A 16,812-nucleotide genomic window follows, 5' to 3' on the forward strand; every position below is an offset into this window, starting at 1 on the left:
CAACTAGTCTCCTTGACGGTGTGTCAGTTTAAAGATTGGAGTGTGCTTCATATATCTGTCCTTGAGTAGGTCGGTTACGTCCCACGGATTGTAAGTAGATATCAATTAAATATCTCGGGGTTCGATATTTCTTAGTAATGTGTTTGTAGCAGCCACACTTGCGATAGACATTAGATTTGTCAATTGGGTTTAGATATGACTTTCCCCTTTTTCGGTGCACGTGGCTTCTGCTTCTTGTTGTGTCTGCATTTATATTTGAAGTTCGTTTGCTTCTAGAAGAGCCATCAAACTTATTGTTATTCTAGATTGAATGTACTTCAGGTAAAAGAGCGTCGCATATTGGACACTGATGCTGATTCCTTAGAAGGAGTTCATCATGCTTTTTGGCCTAAAATAATACATATATCAAGTTAGAATAAACTTGATATTCTCTTACATGATATTACTATAAGATTCTATCAGCGAGAATCATAATAGATAAAGTTTCTCTATCTTTTTTCACTTATGTAGGTTTTTTTCATAAAAACTAAACTTGAAACATATCTTATGAACAACATGATTGTAATCTCCGACGTATTTGAAGTCCATTTATGACTTGGATTAGGAAGAATGACTACCTTCTGTTTTTCATATCTTGTTTTGAGAGCTAGTCACATTTTGCTTGGATTTTCTTCCATCAGATACTCAGATTTGATATTCGGATGGATATAGTGTCTTATTATGTATAATGCACCATATTTAACTTGATCTGTGATCAGTAGATCTCCCTCTTGTGGAGATTGTATATCAAACTCTTTGTTGGTCATCTTGACCTACATGAATTTAAACGATATATTTGATCCATTTACTATTGGTAAATTAAAAATCATCATGGTATTGTTGTAATATGATGCAAATATGTAAAATCAAGTTGAGACTTGAATTACATAGTGTAAACCTCAAATTATGTAGCTAACACGTTAAAGATAATCACAAAATATGATATAGATCTCTGAAACGCCCCGGGTTATCCCCGGTGCTTAAAACCATTATTATACCAGTTCCTAGATCAATCGCTGGTAAATAAAAGTCTTACAATAGGTAATATCAATGCCACACAACTCAAGGGGCGGTGAGCATAATCCACCAACCTAATAAAACATACAGCACTAAGCCCAAGTGCATTATTATAAGGGTCCACGACAACAGAATGCACAACAGAGACAGCATGGAGAACACTCCACTCCACAGGCAACTCTGGTGCGGACGCGACCAAGCCTACTCGTCTTCCTCACCATCTGCCTTGGTGAAGTCCAGATCGTCCTCTAAAAGTACAAGCAAGGGTGAGTACAAGATTACTCAACAAGCCTCAACCCTTGCCCTACGACAGGGGTACGAATACATGCTTAAGAGGATGACAAGGATAAACTGTAAGGTTGAATTTTACAGAAAGCTAAGTTATACACATGCATGGTTCATTTTATGTAAAGCGGTTTATGAAAAAGACATCAGTGATAAAATATGGTTGTCTAAGTTTTATTGTTGTTGGACACCCCATCCACGGTAACTCACGGCTGGACCTATATTCCAAAACAGGCATACCTTGCCCACTCACTCACAAGAAGAACACACGCAACCTGGCTAGTTGCTGCGACCGAACCATAGTTCGTCTATGACCGAGGACACAGCTATTCGAATAGTTTTACCCCTGCAGAGTTGTATACTTTACCCACAATCTGAGTTCAACAACATTCCACCGTCGTGGAAGCACGACTCAACAAAGCCATTACTCACCACAGCATCATCACACTAACTGCCTACGGGTGCTAACCAAGGGTTCATGACCTTTAGCCAGGCCTCCAACCGGGTCACCAAGCCTGCACCGTCTACACCTGCTCCATGCTTCCCCACTGCACGCCTGTCTCCAAGCGATAGTAGACTAGCTGGGGGATTTAGACTAAGCCCTGCCCATACAGGGTCGAGTGGTTGTATTGTATAGACTAGGTAGGATATCACATCAACTCGGTCCTTAAACAAGCCAAGGCAAGTATCTCCTCATATAGCCCGCCACACGGGCAGCACTCCTCCCGAAGCCTGTATCAACGACAGTGCTCCGACTCCCTAGGCATTCCCGAAGAAACCTTGATTTGCCCCAGTCTAACCCCAACTCAGGAATTAACCTTATCATCCGACCATAACCCACACAACACCAAGTTTTACACCTTTAAAAAGCTAGATATGAATAAGCATGAAGTAACAGTAAAGATTGTCATTCCTAAGCACACTAGTACAAGGTAATCGCCTAGGCTATGGTGAGATCCTAGGTTTACCAAGATTAAGCATACAGGATAATACAAATGGCTGGCTAAGACTACATTAGGTTATAACTAGATCAACAGTTTAAAATATGCCAACTAGTAACACTGCATGCATTATATCGGAGTGAAACGACTGCTACAGGTTGTGTTGATAAAACTGGGTTCAATATGGTCAAATTGAAACGGATTGAAACTTGCCTTCGTTTAAGTCCTCGAGGGGGTCCTGCTCGAACTCATGGGTTCCTGGCACCTCCTCCTCAACGAACTCTCCGGTGTCTAGTCGCAACAAACAAACAAGACAACACACAAATAAATAGAAATAAATTTGTAATAATTATGAAAATGGTATGAATGGATAGAACTTGAATTTAGAAGAAAATCGGTGGAAGAATCGTCGAAATAGAAGTTGAAACGGAGGATTTATGGGCTTTGGAAGTTAATTGGTGGAATAAAAGAAGAAGGGGGAATATTCTCTGAATATTCCACTGAATTTCGGTTTTCTGGAAAAGGTGAAAGAGTATTGTGCATGGCAGGCTATATATGGCGTTGGGCATGGTGATTGGGCTGGCCTTTCAGCCAAGCCGGCCCACATCGGCCCGGTGGGGAAGCTAACGGCCGGGCTAACGGTCGTTAGCCAGCCGGGCCCGCCTGTCGGATTAAGTGAGAGAGAGGGGGGTGATGGGAGGGAACAGCGGGGAGGAGGCGCCGTGGCCGGTTCTGCCGGCCGACTTGGAGACTGCGGCGTGGAAGGCCCACTGTGGTGGCTCGCCAGAAGACGGCCGGAATGACCTTCCCGACCGTATCTCATGACGGCGAGCACATTGGGAGAGAGAAGAGATGGTGGGGACTCCATTTTTGCGAAAATCCGGGCGAGGGGAGGGATAGGATGGGCTGGCATCTGGTGGCTATAGCGGCGGCTCGGGGAGCTCGGCGTGGAGCTCGGCGAGGACCGATGAGGAGGAGAAGGGTGTATGGGAGGGTGGAGGTGCTCGGTGCGGTGCTCGGCAGCCAAGAATGGCAGCGGTTGGGGCTTGGTCGAGGGAGATCGACGGTGGGGGTGAGCTCGGCTCAGTGGCGAGAGAGGGCAGTGAGAGTGAGAAAGAGAGAGATGGGAAGGGAGCGGCACTTGCCTCGGCGAGCGTGGTGGAAGGCGGTGAGGAGCAGAGGGTGCTCGACCGGGCTTTTATAGGCGAGAGCTTGCCAGCAATGGCACGACAGCAAGGATGGCATGGCACGCTCGGCGTTCGGCATCTTGAAAGCGGCCGCAGGCGAGAGGACAACACGGCGGTCGTGCGAGCTTCCGTACGCGCGTACTGGGTGGACGACGCAAGGTAGGAGAAGAGGGGGGGCTGGGGCGAGCGGTCAACACCGCGGTTTCCAGCGGTCGGCTTTCCCGGGCACGGTCGTCATTCGTACCGTGGGAGTTGACAGCTAGGATAGAGGGAGGGAAAGAGAACGGCACGACGGCGTGGGCGCGCGCACCGTGCGGCAGTGGGGAGTACGGTGAGGTACAACGGCGGTGAAGCTCCACGTGCACTCGCGTATTGGCTCGGTCACGGCGCAACGCGAGGAAGGAGAAGGGGGCATGCGCGGGCTGGGCTGACGCAACGCGGGAGGAAAGAAGGGAGAGGGGATGTGGGCCAAGGAAGGAGGGAAGTGTTCGGCCCTGGGGAAAAGGAATAGTCGGGCAGGGTGGATGGGTGGGCTGGCCGGTGATAGGGAGAGGAAGGGAAGTTGGGCCGGACCAATAGAAGGGAGAAGATTTGATATTTTGGAAAAAGAATTTGGAATGATTTTGAATTGTTTTGAAAGGTTTTGTTTGAACAATTTGAATTTGAGTTTTGGCCAAAAACTGGGATGTTACAATCTCGTAGTAGTAGGAGGCATAATCTGACATTTGTCAGTAGATGCATATGTTCTTGTTATCTTATGTTATGCTAAGTATAATATTTGAAAGAGCATATTGAAGGTAGTCATTTTTATCAAGATGATAAAATATAAACCTTATAGTAATTGTGATAATATGCAAATATGCACTAGATCCATATCTCCATTACCTTGTGTTTCACAAATATTAAATTGAGGTAATCACTTAATTTTATTTTGCATTGTAATTCTGCTTGAATTAAGCACTTTTGGGCATAAAAGCTCTTTGGGCTTAATTAAGGTGAATTATTGTATAATCTTGCAAGAAAATGAATCTCAATTGTAAAATTTAAGTTGTCGTAAATATAATTACCTGTTATAGGGAATACATGAAGAAAACACATTGAATATTACACAATATTCTAGAAAAATAGGGCCTGGAATGTTAAATTACAACAGTAAACAATACTAAATGTAATTATAGTCAACATCGAGGGCCTAAACATGAAAAGTACTTAATACATAGTAATAGTAATTGGACCATCTTGCAAATTGTGAGAAACCTGGTTTTTTTTTTCAAAACGGTTTATGGCCTTTGTGGTTGGCGCTAGCGCATAGGGGCCAGGCAACCTGGGCCAAAACCTAGGAGCGAGGCAAGCCGCAGCATGGGACTGGGCCAACACAGCCTTTCAGCAAGCCAAGAGGAGGGGTGCACGCGCGGCGTATAAGGGTGGTGCGGCTCCGCGATTAGGGTTTCAACCCGCCCCGCCCACCACGCCTCGCTGGCCACGTCACCGCACCACCTCCTCGGCTTCCGTCGTCATGTCGCCTCGCCGTTTAGCGCGGGGTGTACTCCTCCCCATCGAAGGAGGAGGTCAGGTCACTTATGTCGTCGTTGATGTGGGCCTTGAAGTGGAAGCCCGAGGATGGCAGGGTCCAAGATCCCAAGCGAAGGCCGGGTCGACTGTCGGTGTATCAGGAACCGGGGGTCCCTGAGTCCCGAGGCTAGGCCAGCCGTCCGCCACGTGACACCATCCCGCGAGGTTCCTCCTGCGGGGTGAGGAAAGTCCAAGTTCCGGGAGAAGGTGCTCGGGGCCACAGTCCCTGGTCCCCGAGCACCCCAGTTCCCCGATGGTCCGCAGAGTCTAAGTACCTAGAAGAAAGTGCCCGGGGAGGTGCCCGGTCACCCCTGAGCACCCTAGTCCCCCGACGATTAGAAGAGCTAAGTTCCGGGAGAGGGTGCTCGGGGACTGCGAGCGGCAGTCCCCGAGCGCACGGTTCCCCGAGGGTCAGTGTGAAAGTGCTCGGGAGAGAGTGCTCGGGGTTGCATGTGGCAGCCCCCGAGCTCTCGGTTCCCCGAAAGATCTGTGCAAGAGTGCTCGGGAGAGAGTGCACAGGGCTGCACGTGGCAGCCCCCGAGCGCTCGATTCCCTGAAGGTTCGCACAAGAGTGCTCGGGAGAGAGTGCTCGGGGAGGTAAACAGCACCCCCAAACACCCGGTGCCCCGAGGACAAGGATAGGCATTCCCGGGAGAGAGTGCTCGGGGAGGTGAACAGTACCCCCAAGCGCTCGGTGCCCCGACGACCCAGAAAGGCCCCCGAGGGGCCCACCGATGAGGTGTCAATCAGTCAGAGGTCTGAGGCCTCATTTAATGAGCATGCGCGGCCTGACATCCCCAACTGCTCCCGCCGCAGTGTCAGTTCCTGCCACGTTTTGGCAGAGAGGCGTGGGGCCATTAATTGCACGGGTCCCGTCCCGTATCACCCGATGTGTCTCGGGATAACGTCACCAGGATCAAGGTATTCCGCCTGCCGCCCTGCCGTGGCAGAGGAACAAGACAGGGCGGGCACGCCGGGTTGCTGTGTGGCTGCCCGGTGAGCCCTCTCTACGGCGCCCGTTGCCAGGGCGTTTATGGTGACAGGTGACCGGGCGTGCGCCACGTTTCCCACCCCCCGGTCACCTCGCCCAGAAGAAATGATGACGCCTTTTCCAGTCGTGGCATCTTGGAACTTGTGCCCCCTCCTTCCCGTTCGGGGCATGCCTCAGCCGGCGAGTGCATAAAAGAGTCGCACACACAAGAAGGAAAGGGGGGCCCGGAGAGAGACAGAGAAGAAACAACCCAAGAACCGAACAACCCATCAAGCGAACAAGCAATCGAGCAAGAGACCGCAAGAATCGAACCATAGACCAACTCGAGGCATAGTCCCTGCCAAAAAACAAGGAGTCTCATGCTCTTAGTTAGACAAACATTCTTGTAACCAACAACATCTTTGAGGGACTTCCTCAGGACAGTTATTACATCCACACAGGAGTAGGGTATTACGCCCCCGTGCGGCCCGAACCTGTCTAAATTTCCGGTGCATTTACTTCTATTCTGCACTAGGTCATCACCCCCATCCACCGGCCGTTGCATTTACTCTCATTCATTTCTCCGACGAACTCATTCAGGATCATCCCCCCGGCCGAATCTCTAAAAAGGGGTCTCTCGGGATCCCTGCGACAGGAGTTAATCCTCCGACACTGACGGTTCGCCATTGAAGTTGTGAAGCAACAGAGGACGCGGCCAGCCGGAGTATAGGGCTTCGTTGAGGTCCCTTCGCCTGCGGGAGTGGTGATGATGGGGCCTGCACCACGTGGAGGATAGGAGCCGCCCGAGATGGATCCAACCATCGAGTCATTGAAGAAGGGGGGGGGGGGGGTAACCCACAACGATCCACCATAGTACCACTCGGGTTAACCGAGGGCGTTGGCGTGACTTCGCGGGTCGCTGGCAGGACTCGCACCGAAACGGATGCGCCGCTACTGATGCAGCGCACCGCTGTGGCGGCAAGTCAGCCAAGGCGACTGTCATGCCCGGTTTTTTAAAAGAATAACCAGGTGCATTCCACATGTATGCTAAAATTAGTTTCATCATACATACAGTGACATTATAAGTGATATATAGTTCTATATCGAATAAAACAACTTTATTGAAAAAAATTACAGAGTCTACAAGATAGCGATGGAAGAACAGAAGAGGACTCATATGGATCATCTGGGCGCACCATAGGCAATCAACTGGGGGCAATATGACCTGGAATGCTCCATCTCCAATCAACGGTCTTCAACTTCCTTGATCTCCTTGTAGTATTCTTTAACTGAGCATCATTTATTATTGGAAAAAGTAAGTATAAGTATATAGCGTACTCCGCAAGTATAGGAAAGCATGACATGAGGCTTAAGTCAAAAAAAAGTTAGACACTGGTTTACTACAGTAAGCAACTTTAACCTATAACTATAAGAATCAGGCATCCTATTTACTAATTTTGAAGACACAACTTAAACAAGACAACAGCTCATCGGACTTCATCCGACTATCAAACTCACCAGATATTCTATATTCAGCTATCATAACTCATCAGGTAATCCCATTACCTGGCTACCCGGCCATCCATACCAGAACTATGATCCCAACTAATCAAGAAGAAGTTCAAGCCGCTCTTGACCTTGAGCACGGTTGATCGATCAATTTTATACACTGCAGAGTTTTCCCATCTTTCCCTACGAGTCGTGATTCCATCACATGCATTACCAGGTGACAGTCTCCATGTTGTTGTGCCATCCCAGCACTTACACACTTCCTATGGTGTGTCGCTAGGAGATCACTACAAGATATTTACAAAGCTCCCGTTGACCCACAAGCACCCACTGAGGTTTCACCACTAACAGTGATTACATCACTGCAGAAGCCCCCTCTTGTGCCACTCAACCATCTAATGGTTCTCACAGAATTATAGATGTGACTAATTAATTATCCAGGTCATACCCATATAGGCCTCGTGGATGGTTGTGATTTAGCTTGGTTACAGGTTTCAAGAACCGGTCATTAGGACCCCACACAGGAACAGACACATTCCCACCGTGCATCACAACACATGAGCCTTCCTGCACCATCCTCAAACCAACCATCCTATTAGGATCACTATACCATGTTGCTACAAAATTATCATTCCCGGTTCATGTTGCAATAGACATTATTCATGTACAAATTATAACCCAACCATGATAGCGATTAGCATATCTGCCCTTTAACCCAATGATTCATCAACGGCTAATCAAAGGATTCCAATTTAGACAATCATGGATGAAGGATAAACAATTAACTTAAAATCCTAGAGTATGTGCAATATGTTCAAGGGCACTTGCCTGGATGCTGCTCGTGATCTTCGTAAACTTGGTTCTGGCATATCTCAAAGTCTCGATCATGTAGCTCTTCGAATCTCTAGAAACACCATATTCTACTCACAAGATCTACCGATAAAAGAGAAACCACAAAACATTTAAGAAATAATACACCTAACAGAGACAACACCTCATAAAATCTCTATGGTTGGATAGGTCATGAGATTAGATGAACCAAGCAGTACTGCTTGGATTTGAATGAAATTCGTTGAACAAGATTTGAAAAGATGAATTCTATTTGAATTATAAGAGCTGGAACAGAATTAACTATAGAAGGCATGGGTTAACGTGTAAACATCCTAAATAGAAAAGTAAATATAGAAATAAGGGATCTCTAGAGGGATTGTTTGGGATTCTCAACAAGAGAGAGATATCAGAGAGCAGAGCATGGGAGTTCAGCGTGGAGGAGTCGGTCGGTGGTGGGCTCTCAACGTTGCGAGTGGGGAAAAGGCATGGGGTTGACGGAGATGGCGCAGACAAGGTCGCCGCGCAGCCATGAACTCGTGGAGGGCTCAGATTGACCCAAGATATAGAAGGACACACACACCGGCGAGCTGAAGGCGGCGAAGTGCATGATTAGATGGCGACGACGACTGCGATCACTGATGTTGACGTTGGGAAGCAATGGTGTTTCAACAAATCAAGGAGAGCACGGGTGTAGAACGCGAGAAGACAAGCTCAATTTTATGGTTGGTCTTGTCAGATAAGTTCCGAGGTAGCGGCAAAACAGAGATGAACATTCTCAGCTTCGATGGTGGCCGCACATAGACACAACAACGAAGACGCTCACATTCTCGAAGATTGTCTGTGAACTTTGAGAAACCAACTAAATATAAGTGTTCATATTTCTTGGGAACACAATGCTAGGGTGGAGTTTGGACAGCAATTTACTTGAAAAGGAGATCAAACAGCGGAGATGGGAAGGGTGATGGCTGTGGCATGCTTCGGTTGGTAACCACGTTCTGGTTGTGTAGAAGAATCTATGGGATATGTCGTGACACAGTCGATGCACCCATACGATCACTAGATCAGTCGGGGAACATCGAAGCCATTCGCAATGGCGTGCCAGTCTGTGACGGCGAAGACCGTGGCGACGCGAGGATGGATCCAAGGGGATGGGTGTTTGGCTAGGTATCACATGGTACGACAACACAGGGGAAAGTAGGAGGGGAAGGGGCTGGTCCTCACCTTGCTGCGATCATCGGGGAGGTGGTCATCGGGGTGCCGAACGGCAACATCGACGACAACTATAGCATTGGAGGTCCAGCTTGTGTTCCCACTGCATCGCTACCGATCTGAGTGATCCCTCCTATAGTCGCATAGAAGAGATGATTGGACACACCGTGACGTGGGTGGTGTGGCTGGATCTTTGCTGAATCATCAAGAACGCCGATGGAATTTTTGGTTCGCGCCCTGGACGCAAGCAGACACAGAGCAGCGCAGGCGGCGACGTAGATCCCAGTATTATCTATCCTCCTATAGATAAACTATCTAGGAACACGGTGGGGGACAACCTGGGGTACATCTTGGCAAAATATCAAGGTATTTGGCTGGAAGGATCGCCAGAAATGTGGATGCTAACCAGTGACGACATGGCTATCCACAACAATGAACGGCGTCCGGGTAGGACAACAGTGGTTGATAGGGTTTGGGGGGAAATTGGAAAGGGCATGGGACGCATGTTGTTCCTATTTATAGAGCTAAAGGCGGCTCACCACGAAGCTGGAAGACGAAAATGAACGGGTGGAAGATGAAACAAACAGCTCAAGTTTGTGGACGATATATTCACCGTCCAGACTCCAAATTGGACATTGTTTGCCCCTATCTTGTAGTACTAAAAAAGATCTACAACTTTGGTATTCATTGGAACTTCTAAAAATGTCACTTTGATTTACAAAAATGCGTCACAAGATAAATTGTCGAATTCAACCTTATTTGCGCAACACTGATCTCAGGGGCAATAACTCCTAGATCCATTATCCAAATGCAGACTTACATAGATGCAAATCGAAGCTTTCGATGAGGTCTACAACTTTGATATTGTCAAGATTTGCATTTGAGGCAATATTGTACTCTGAAACTGCATGGGAACATGAGGCTGGACGACGAGGAGTAACTGGCACCCAGAGTAATGACCACTAGAGACAATTAAAGGGTCAGTTATGACCTTGAATTGAGAGAAATAAAGAGAGAATTGATGAGGGGATTGAACGAGGACAACAACATGTTCAATATGTCAAATAAATAACTCGGGTGCACCTTAAATTCATTGGTTTTGGGAGCTCCAATGAGCAGTCATGGAGTCGGGAAGGTGAATGGTATTGTTCACGTCCTCCTCTCTATCTGGAGATGGAAGAAGTGACAGGGTAGCTTGGGCCATCTTTGGTATATGAAGGAATTATGGAGAAATAAAGATACGAAACTTCAGAGCTTTGGAGAAATGGTGACAAGATATAAAATGGAAGAAATTGATACAAGGATTTTGAATAATATTGGGAAAATAGAAAAATGATTTATCCAACCTTGAAATTCTTTAACCTATTCTAATATTTTATAAATACATTTTTCATCACACAAAACAAATTCTTTTTAAACTCTAAAATTTTTTAGAAAAGCTTTCAAATTTCGGGAAAATGTTATTTTATTGTTTTAAAATGCTCACAACCCAAAATCAAAAATTTGGGGTGTGACAGCGACTTAGGTCTGGTGCCGTCGAAGTGGTCGGCGCAGGTGTCGGTGAAGGGAGCGTCAATTCGACGTCAACGTGGACGTCAACCTCCATTGGTGGCGGGGAAGCTGAGCGGGTCATCGGTGTGTACGTGAATGGCGCAAAGCCATGCACATGACATTAGGCATGGACTTGTGCGCGTGAAGGGGCATCGTCACTGGGCACGGTCAGGGTTGAAGGTGGGTGGCTTGGGCCAGCATGGTGCTTCACCGCCAGAGAACAGCAAGGCATGCACGGGTCACGACCACCATGTCTGTGGGAGCGGCGGCCATGGTGGCTGCAATCCAGGGCGTGGTGGCGACGCCAACCACCATTCCGATGAGGACCACGGTGGCCATGGCCTGGCTGGTGCAGGACACGAAGAAGAACGGTGACAATCGAAGATAAGTTCATCCTTGCCATTGCTCACCTTTCGATCTTCTTCTTATCCTTATGTTCTTGATTACTCAGTGAAAAGCGTGTATGATAACGTGTTGAGGGTAATTTGGATTGCAATATGAAATGGTAGACAAAACAATGATTCTAATTCTTTTTAATCTTTCAATGATGATTGTTACAAATATATGCATGTTGATGAGGTATATGTTCGAGCAGACACCCCTCCCGAACGGATACCTATTCGATCAATCAACCGTCAGGAGCAATTGCTCGATGGTTAGACGAAGATCACTTGATTTCTAACATATCTCCGAATTATTTCTCGAGATGTGAGATGTGCTTCAGAAACAATTAAAATTCAAATGCACCTGTCAGGAATTAGATCTTCAAGGAACAGAAAAGAACAAAATCACAAGCCACAAGCTGCGAACTGCTCGCCGGGATGAACCTGCTTTGCTTTCCTCTTGCTCTGGCAAGATATCTGCGTGTCAGTGTCTCAGTGATCTGCCACTGGCAGACACATTGGCATCAACCCAACAATCTGGATCAGCGAGCGCTACATCATCTGCAAGGTGCGTGGCCAGGACATCCAGCACGGCAGCAAGGCCATCCAACTCATGCCCCAGGTCCTCCCCGGCAACGAATTCCCGCACCACGTTGTCCACCTCGATCAGGCTGCACCCCGGCGTCTTCCTCGTGCTCCGGCTCCTTATCGCCTTCCTCGTGCTCGCCACGTCGCCCCACCGCTCCGCTGCGGCGTACACGTTGGCCAGCATGACGAGGTTGCCCACGTCACCTGGCTCCAGCTCGGCCAGCCGCTCGGCCGCCACCACGGCCGTCTCGACGTCGCCGTGGCTGCGGCACGCGCTGAGCAGCGACCCCCATACCTTGGCGTCGGCGGGGACCGGCATGCCCCGTACGGTGTCGAGCGCGCGTTGGATTCGCCCTGACCGGCCGAGGAGGTCGACGGCGCAGCCGTAGTGCTCGACGCCGGGTTCGACGCCGTAGACGTCCTTCATGCGGTCGAAGTAGCCCAGGCCTTCCTCCAGAAGCCCGGCGTGGGAGCACGCTGACAAGAGCCCGACGAATGTGACGCCGTTAGGCCTCACCCTTCCTTCTCTATCCATCTCCGCGAACAATCTGACCGCCTCGTGCGCCCGCCCGTGCGCTGCCAGGCCGCCAATCACCGTGCTCCAGGAAATCACGTCCTTATCGGGCATGCCGTGGAACAGCTGCAGTGCTTGGTCGATGCACCCGCACTTCGCATACATCTCCACCAGTGCGTTGCAAATGTATGTCTTGCGCAGCATGCCGTGCTTATTGCAGTAAGCGTATATCCACCGGCCTAGCTCCAGGGACCCAAGTTGTGCACAGGCCGGCAACACTGCGACGATGCTCACGTCGTCTGGTTCGAAGCCTTCCATCTGCATCAGTCTGAACACCTCGATTGCACCGGAGAAGTCGCCGACTGCTGTGTACCCGGACACTAACGCGGTCCAGGAAACCACTGTCCTTTCAGGCATCGAATCGAACAAAGTCCGTGCCCTCCTCATCTGCCCCAGTCTCGCATGCGCCGAGATAAGCGTGTTCCAGGATACCACATCCTTCTCCCGCATTTCATCGAAAACCTTGCGCGCGAGCGACAGATCGCCGCAGCGCGTGTACATCTCGATCAGGGAGTTCTGCACGATGCCGTGGGACTCGCACCCGCACCGTACCACGTGCGTGTGCACCTGCTTGCCCAGGTCAAGAGCCGCCAGGCCGCCGCAGGCCTTGAGAAGGAACGGGTACGTGAACCGATCGCCGCCCCCGGAGAAGCCACCGCTCGACGGGAGCGGGGGGCACCTGAGCATGCGGACGTAGACCTCTACCGCGTCGCGGTGCCGGTGGTTCTGCGCGTAGGCCTTGATCAAGGCGTTCCGGAGGTGGAGGTTCGGGTCGGGGACCTGGGAGAACACCAGCGCGGCGTGGCCGGCGCGGCCGTGCGCGTTGCAGAGTTGAACGATCTGGGTGGCGACGTAGCTGCTCTGGGAGAGGCACAGCCGCACGGCGTGGCCGTGCACACAGAGGAGGTCCCGGAACGTGCCGCAGGCGCGGACCCTCTCGATGACCGCGTCCTCCAGCTGCCGCACTGCGGAGGACGGCGCCGCCATGGCATAAGCAGGCAAGGTGTTCGACGAATAGGCCGTCCAGGGGCGGGTGTTTTCGAGAGTTTTTCCGCGGGAGGACACAGATTTTGATTTGCGTATCAAGGATCACATTTGTTAGCAAGGTAGTAATTCTAGCGCTGTTCTAGTCTATTTTTGAACAAAATGAACTATGCAGGATGATGTTGGCAATGTATTATTATCGTTTTGAATTCTTGCATGTCCTAGATTTTGATAATGCTATGACCTGACATTAGCCATAGTCTGCCTACCAGCGTCACATCTCTCTAATATGCTCTCTTAGTCCAGGCTATTCTTTTCTTGGCTCCCACCTTTCACCATCAATCCTCTCTTTCCTCGCTATGGCGGTGCATCTTAATTGACCACCTCCTCCAATCCACAGTTGATGGTGTTGCTGCCGCTTGGGTTGTCAGCCGTCACACCCATGCCAAATCTAAGGTTAGGGGCAAGTGAATCCTAGACCCTAACTTTAAAAATCTATCGAAAAATTCTTCAGAGAAAAAGAGGCCATCGGAGCACAAATCATTATACACAAATCAAAGTTTAGATTTGGCTTTGGTTTTGGTTATTCCCATTTGAGTGATGGTTATCATGAACAAAACGAAAAAACGACACAAAAAGTTATCAAACAGCTTCAAAAGGAGGATCACATCATAGTTCTTGAGAAGGAACTAGAAAATGAGCCACGTTTCAACACACCCAACTCGAGAATATTTTCTTTTGCTCCTTATCCTTGACTCCACTTTCTCTCCGTGACGCTAACCTCCGTCAAAAGGCAAATTCTCTGGATCCAATTTTCGCAGACCAAGCAAAGGTATCATCTGAGCCATAACAAGCACAAAATGTTGCTTTGACCGGTCAATTAGCCTTGTGAAGCAGTTTAAGATACGCTCAATCGTTGTTGATAACGACATCGATCGCCAGAAGGACCTATTTTACACAAAATGAACTAGCAGCCTTGTTTGACTAAGGCGTATTGTGGGCTAGTAGCTGTGCAGGATGATGTTGGCGATGTATTATTGTCATTTTGAATTCTTGCATGTCCTAGATTTTGATAATGCTATGACCTAGCATTAGTTGTCGCTCGTACGCCTATCCATTGTCACCCCCCGACAGTGTAGGGATTAGTCGGCAAGCTCCTTCCTCGCCAGTCGTCACATTTGCCTTTCCTGTTCTAGTACGCTCTCTTAGCCTAGGCTATTCTTTTCTCGGCTCGCACCTTTCATTCTCAATTATGGTAATCGCCATCCCCTATCCTCTCTTTCCTCACTACGGCAGCACACCTTCATTGACCACCTCCTTCAATCGGTGGTTGGTGGTGCCGGTGACACCGCCTTGATGCACCGCTACCTCCGTCATCCATCATCAGGCTGTCAGCCTGCCACACCCATGCCAAATCTAAGGTTGGGGGCAAGTGAATCCCGAACCCTAACCTTAAAAACCCATCAAAAGATCTCTTCAGAGAAAAAGAGACCATCGGAGCACGAATCATTATACACAATCCAAAGTCTATAAATCAGGCTCTGGTTTTGATTGTTCATGTTTGAGTGATGGTTATCATGAACAAAGCGAAAAAACAACATACCAAGTTACCAAACACCTCCAAAAGAAAGATCACATCATAGTTCTTGAGAAGGAGTGAGAAAAGGAGCCGTGTTTCAGCACACCCAACTCGAGCATATTTTCTTTTGCTCCTTATCCTTCTCTCCATGACACTAACCTCCGTCAAAAGGTAAATTTCCTAATTCAACTTTTGCAGACCAAGCAAAGGTATCATTCGTGCCGTAACAAGCATAAATGTTGCTTGGAGCTAGTCAATTAGCCTCATGAAGTAATTTTAGATACGTTGTCATCGACAACGACATTGATCGTCGGAAGGGTTTATTTTGCACAGCTCCAACTCCAAAATTCATAATAAATCTGTAAACTAAAATAAAGTAATTTATATTTTTTTTATATAAAATAAGAATGAGATGACCTATTCAAACATCCTCATTTTATTAATACTCTCTGGCTCTAGCTCTAGAAATTTTTAGAAGTAGCTTGGGAATATGTGCACTCTTTTGTCGCTGGACCAATCATGCCAGCTTTACGGGATTCTCCTGCGTGCGCTTTCGGGAAAGAAGTGGCCACATTTCCAGCGTTTTTGTGCCGGCCGCGGACTGTCCAAATCACGGATTCTAGCTGATGCGCACGCTTCGAAGACGGGCAAAAAACCTAGAGTTTCAGTTTCAGTTTCAGGCTGGAAAAAGTGTCCCGCAAATCGTGGTTAGCTTCGGCTCATGCCTTCTGCATGCATGCATGCATCTCTCGACCGCAGAGTTCGTGTTAGAGGAAAATGTAGATCTTTTGTGATACTTAATCTGGCAACCAATGTGTCCTTGAGTGTTTTGCCTATGGTTTCAATCTCGATCGGTATCTCTATCCCACCCTTTGTAAATAAACTTTTTTTGGTAAAGTAGATTCTTATCTTTCAAAAAGTTTGAAAAACTTTTTCTTTGACTCCTTAGAACATTTTCTAGGAAATTGAATGTAGGGACATCTGTTTTGTATAAAATTTTAGTGGCACTAGTTTAGAAAAACTAAACCTCAATTAAACAGATTAATCATTGAGATAACGATCAAATTATTGGGTTTTATGGAAAGTGCACAACAAAAAGGTTGAGCAAACCAACTGCACCGCAGTCCAACCACTGTGACTGTGAAGCTAGCTGGGTAGAGCTTACGTCCTGTTACATGAATTCTAACAGAATTTCTACATTCTAAACACGCTTTACGAATTGATCCGCACAACTGACAGATTAGAAGGTCATTTGTTTGCACACACGAGATGCGCATTTTAAACTACTGCCTACCATGGGTTGAAATGCAAAATGAAAGGTCACTCTCGATATACATGAGAGAGATACCGTACGTGCATAAATTACCGTGCCGTGCGTACCTTGTGGTAACAAGAAAACGTGTGTTTATAGTAGTCAAACCGAGGAGCAAGAGCAACAGCAGCCGGCCAGCCTCTCCACCGATAGAGACGACGACCGACGACAACGACACCGGCAGCAGCAGCATCACCAGTCCACCGCCAGCTGACCCACCTTATCCGCGCGAGTAGCCCTGTTTGAAATGCATGGGTTCCTTTTTTTTTAAAAAAAAGGCT

General features: G+C 48.2%; 1 protein-coding gene across 1 annotated transcript; it reads right to left on the reverse strand.

Annotated features, from left to right (window-relative positions):
* Nucleotides 1-11,825: 11,825 nt before the first annotated feature.
* On the reverse strand, nucleotides 11,826-13,823 carry LOC133884265 (pentatricopeptide repeat-containing protein At2g20540). Its single transcript, XM_062323615.1, has one exon. It carries the CDS (start codon nucleotides 13,641-13,643, stop codon nucleotides 11,979-11,981), a length of 1,665 nt encoding a protein of 554 aa, XP_062179599.1. The 5' UTR covers nucleotides 13,644-13,823; the 3' UTR covers nucleotides 11,826-11,978.
* Between the last annotated feature and the right edge of the window lie 2,989 nt (nucleotides 13,824-16,812).

This window comes from Phragmites australis, chromosome 11, assembly GCF_958298935.1.
Source record: "Phragmites australis chromosome 11, lpPhrAust1.1, whole genome shotgun sequence".
Taxonomy (NCBI): Eukaryota; Viridiplantae; Streptophyta; class Magnoliopsida; order Poales; family Poaceae; genus Phragmites; species Phragmites australis.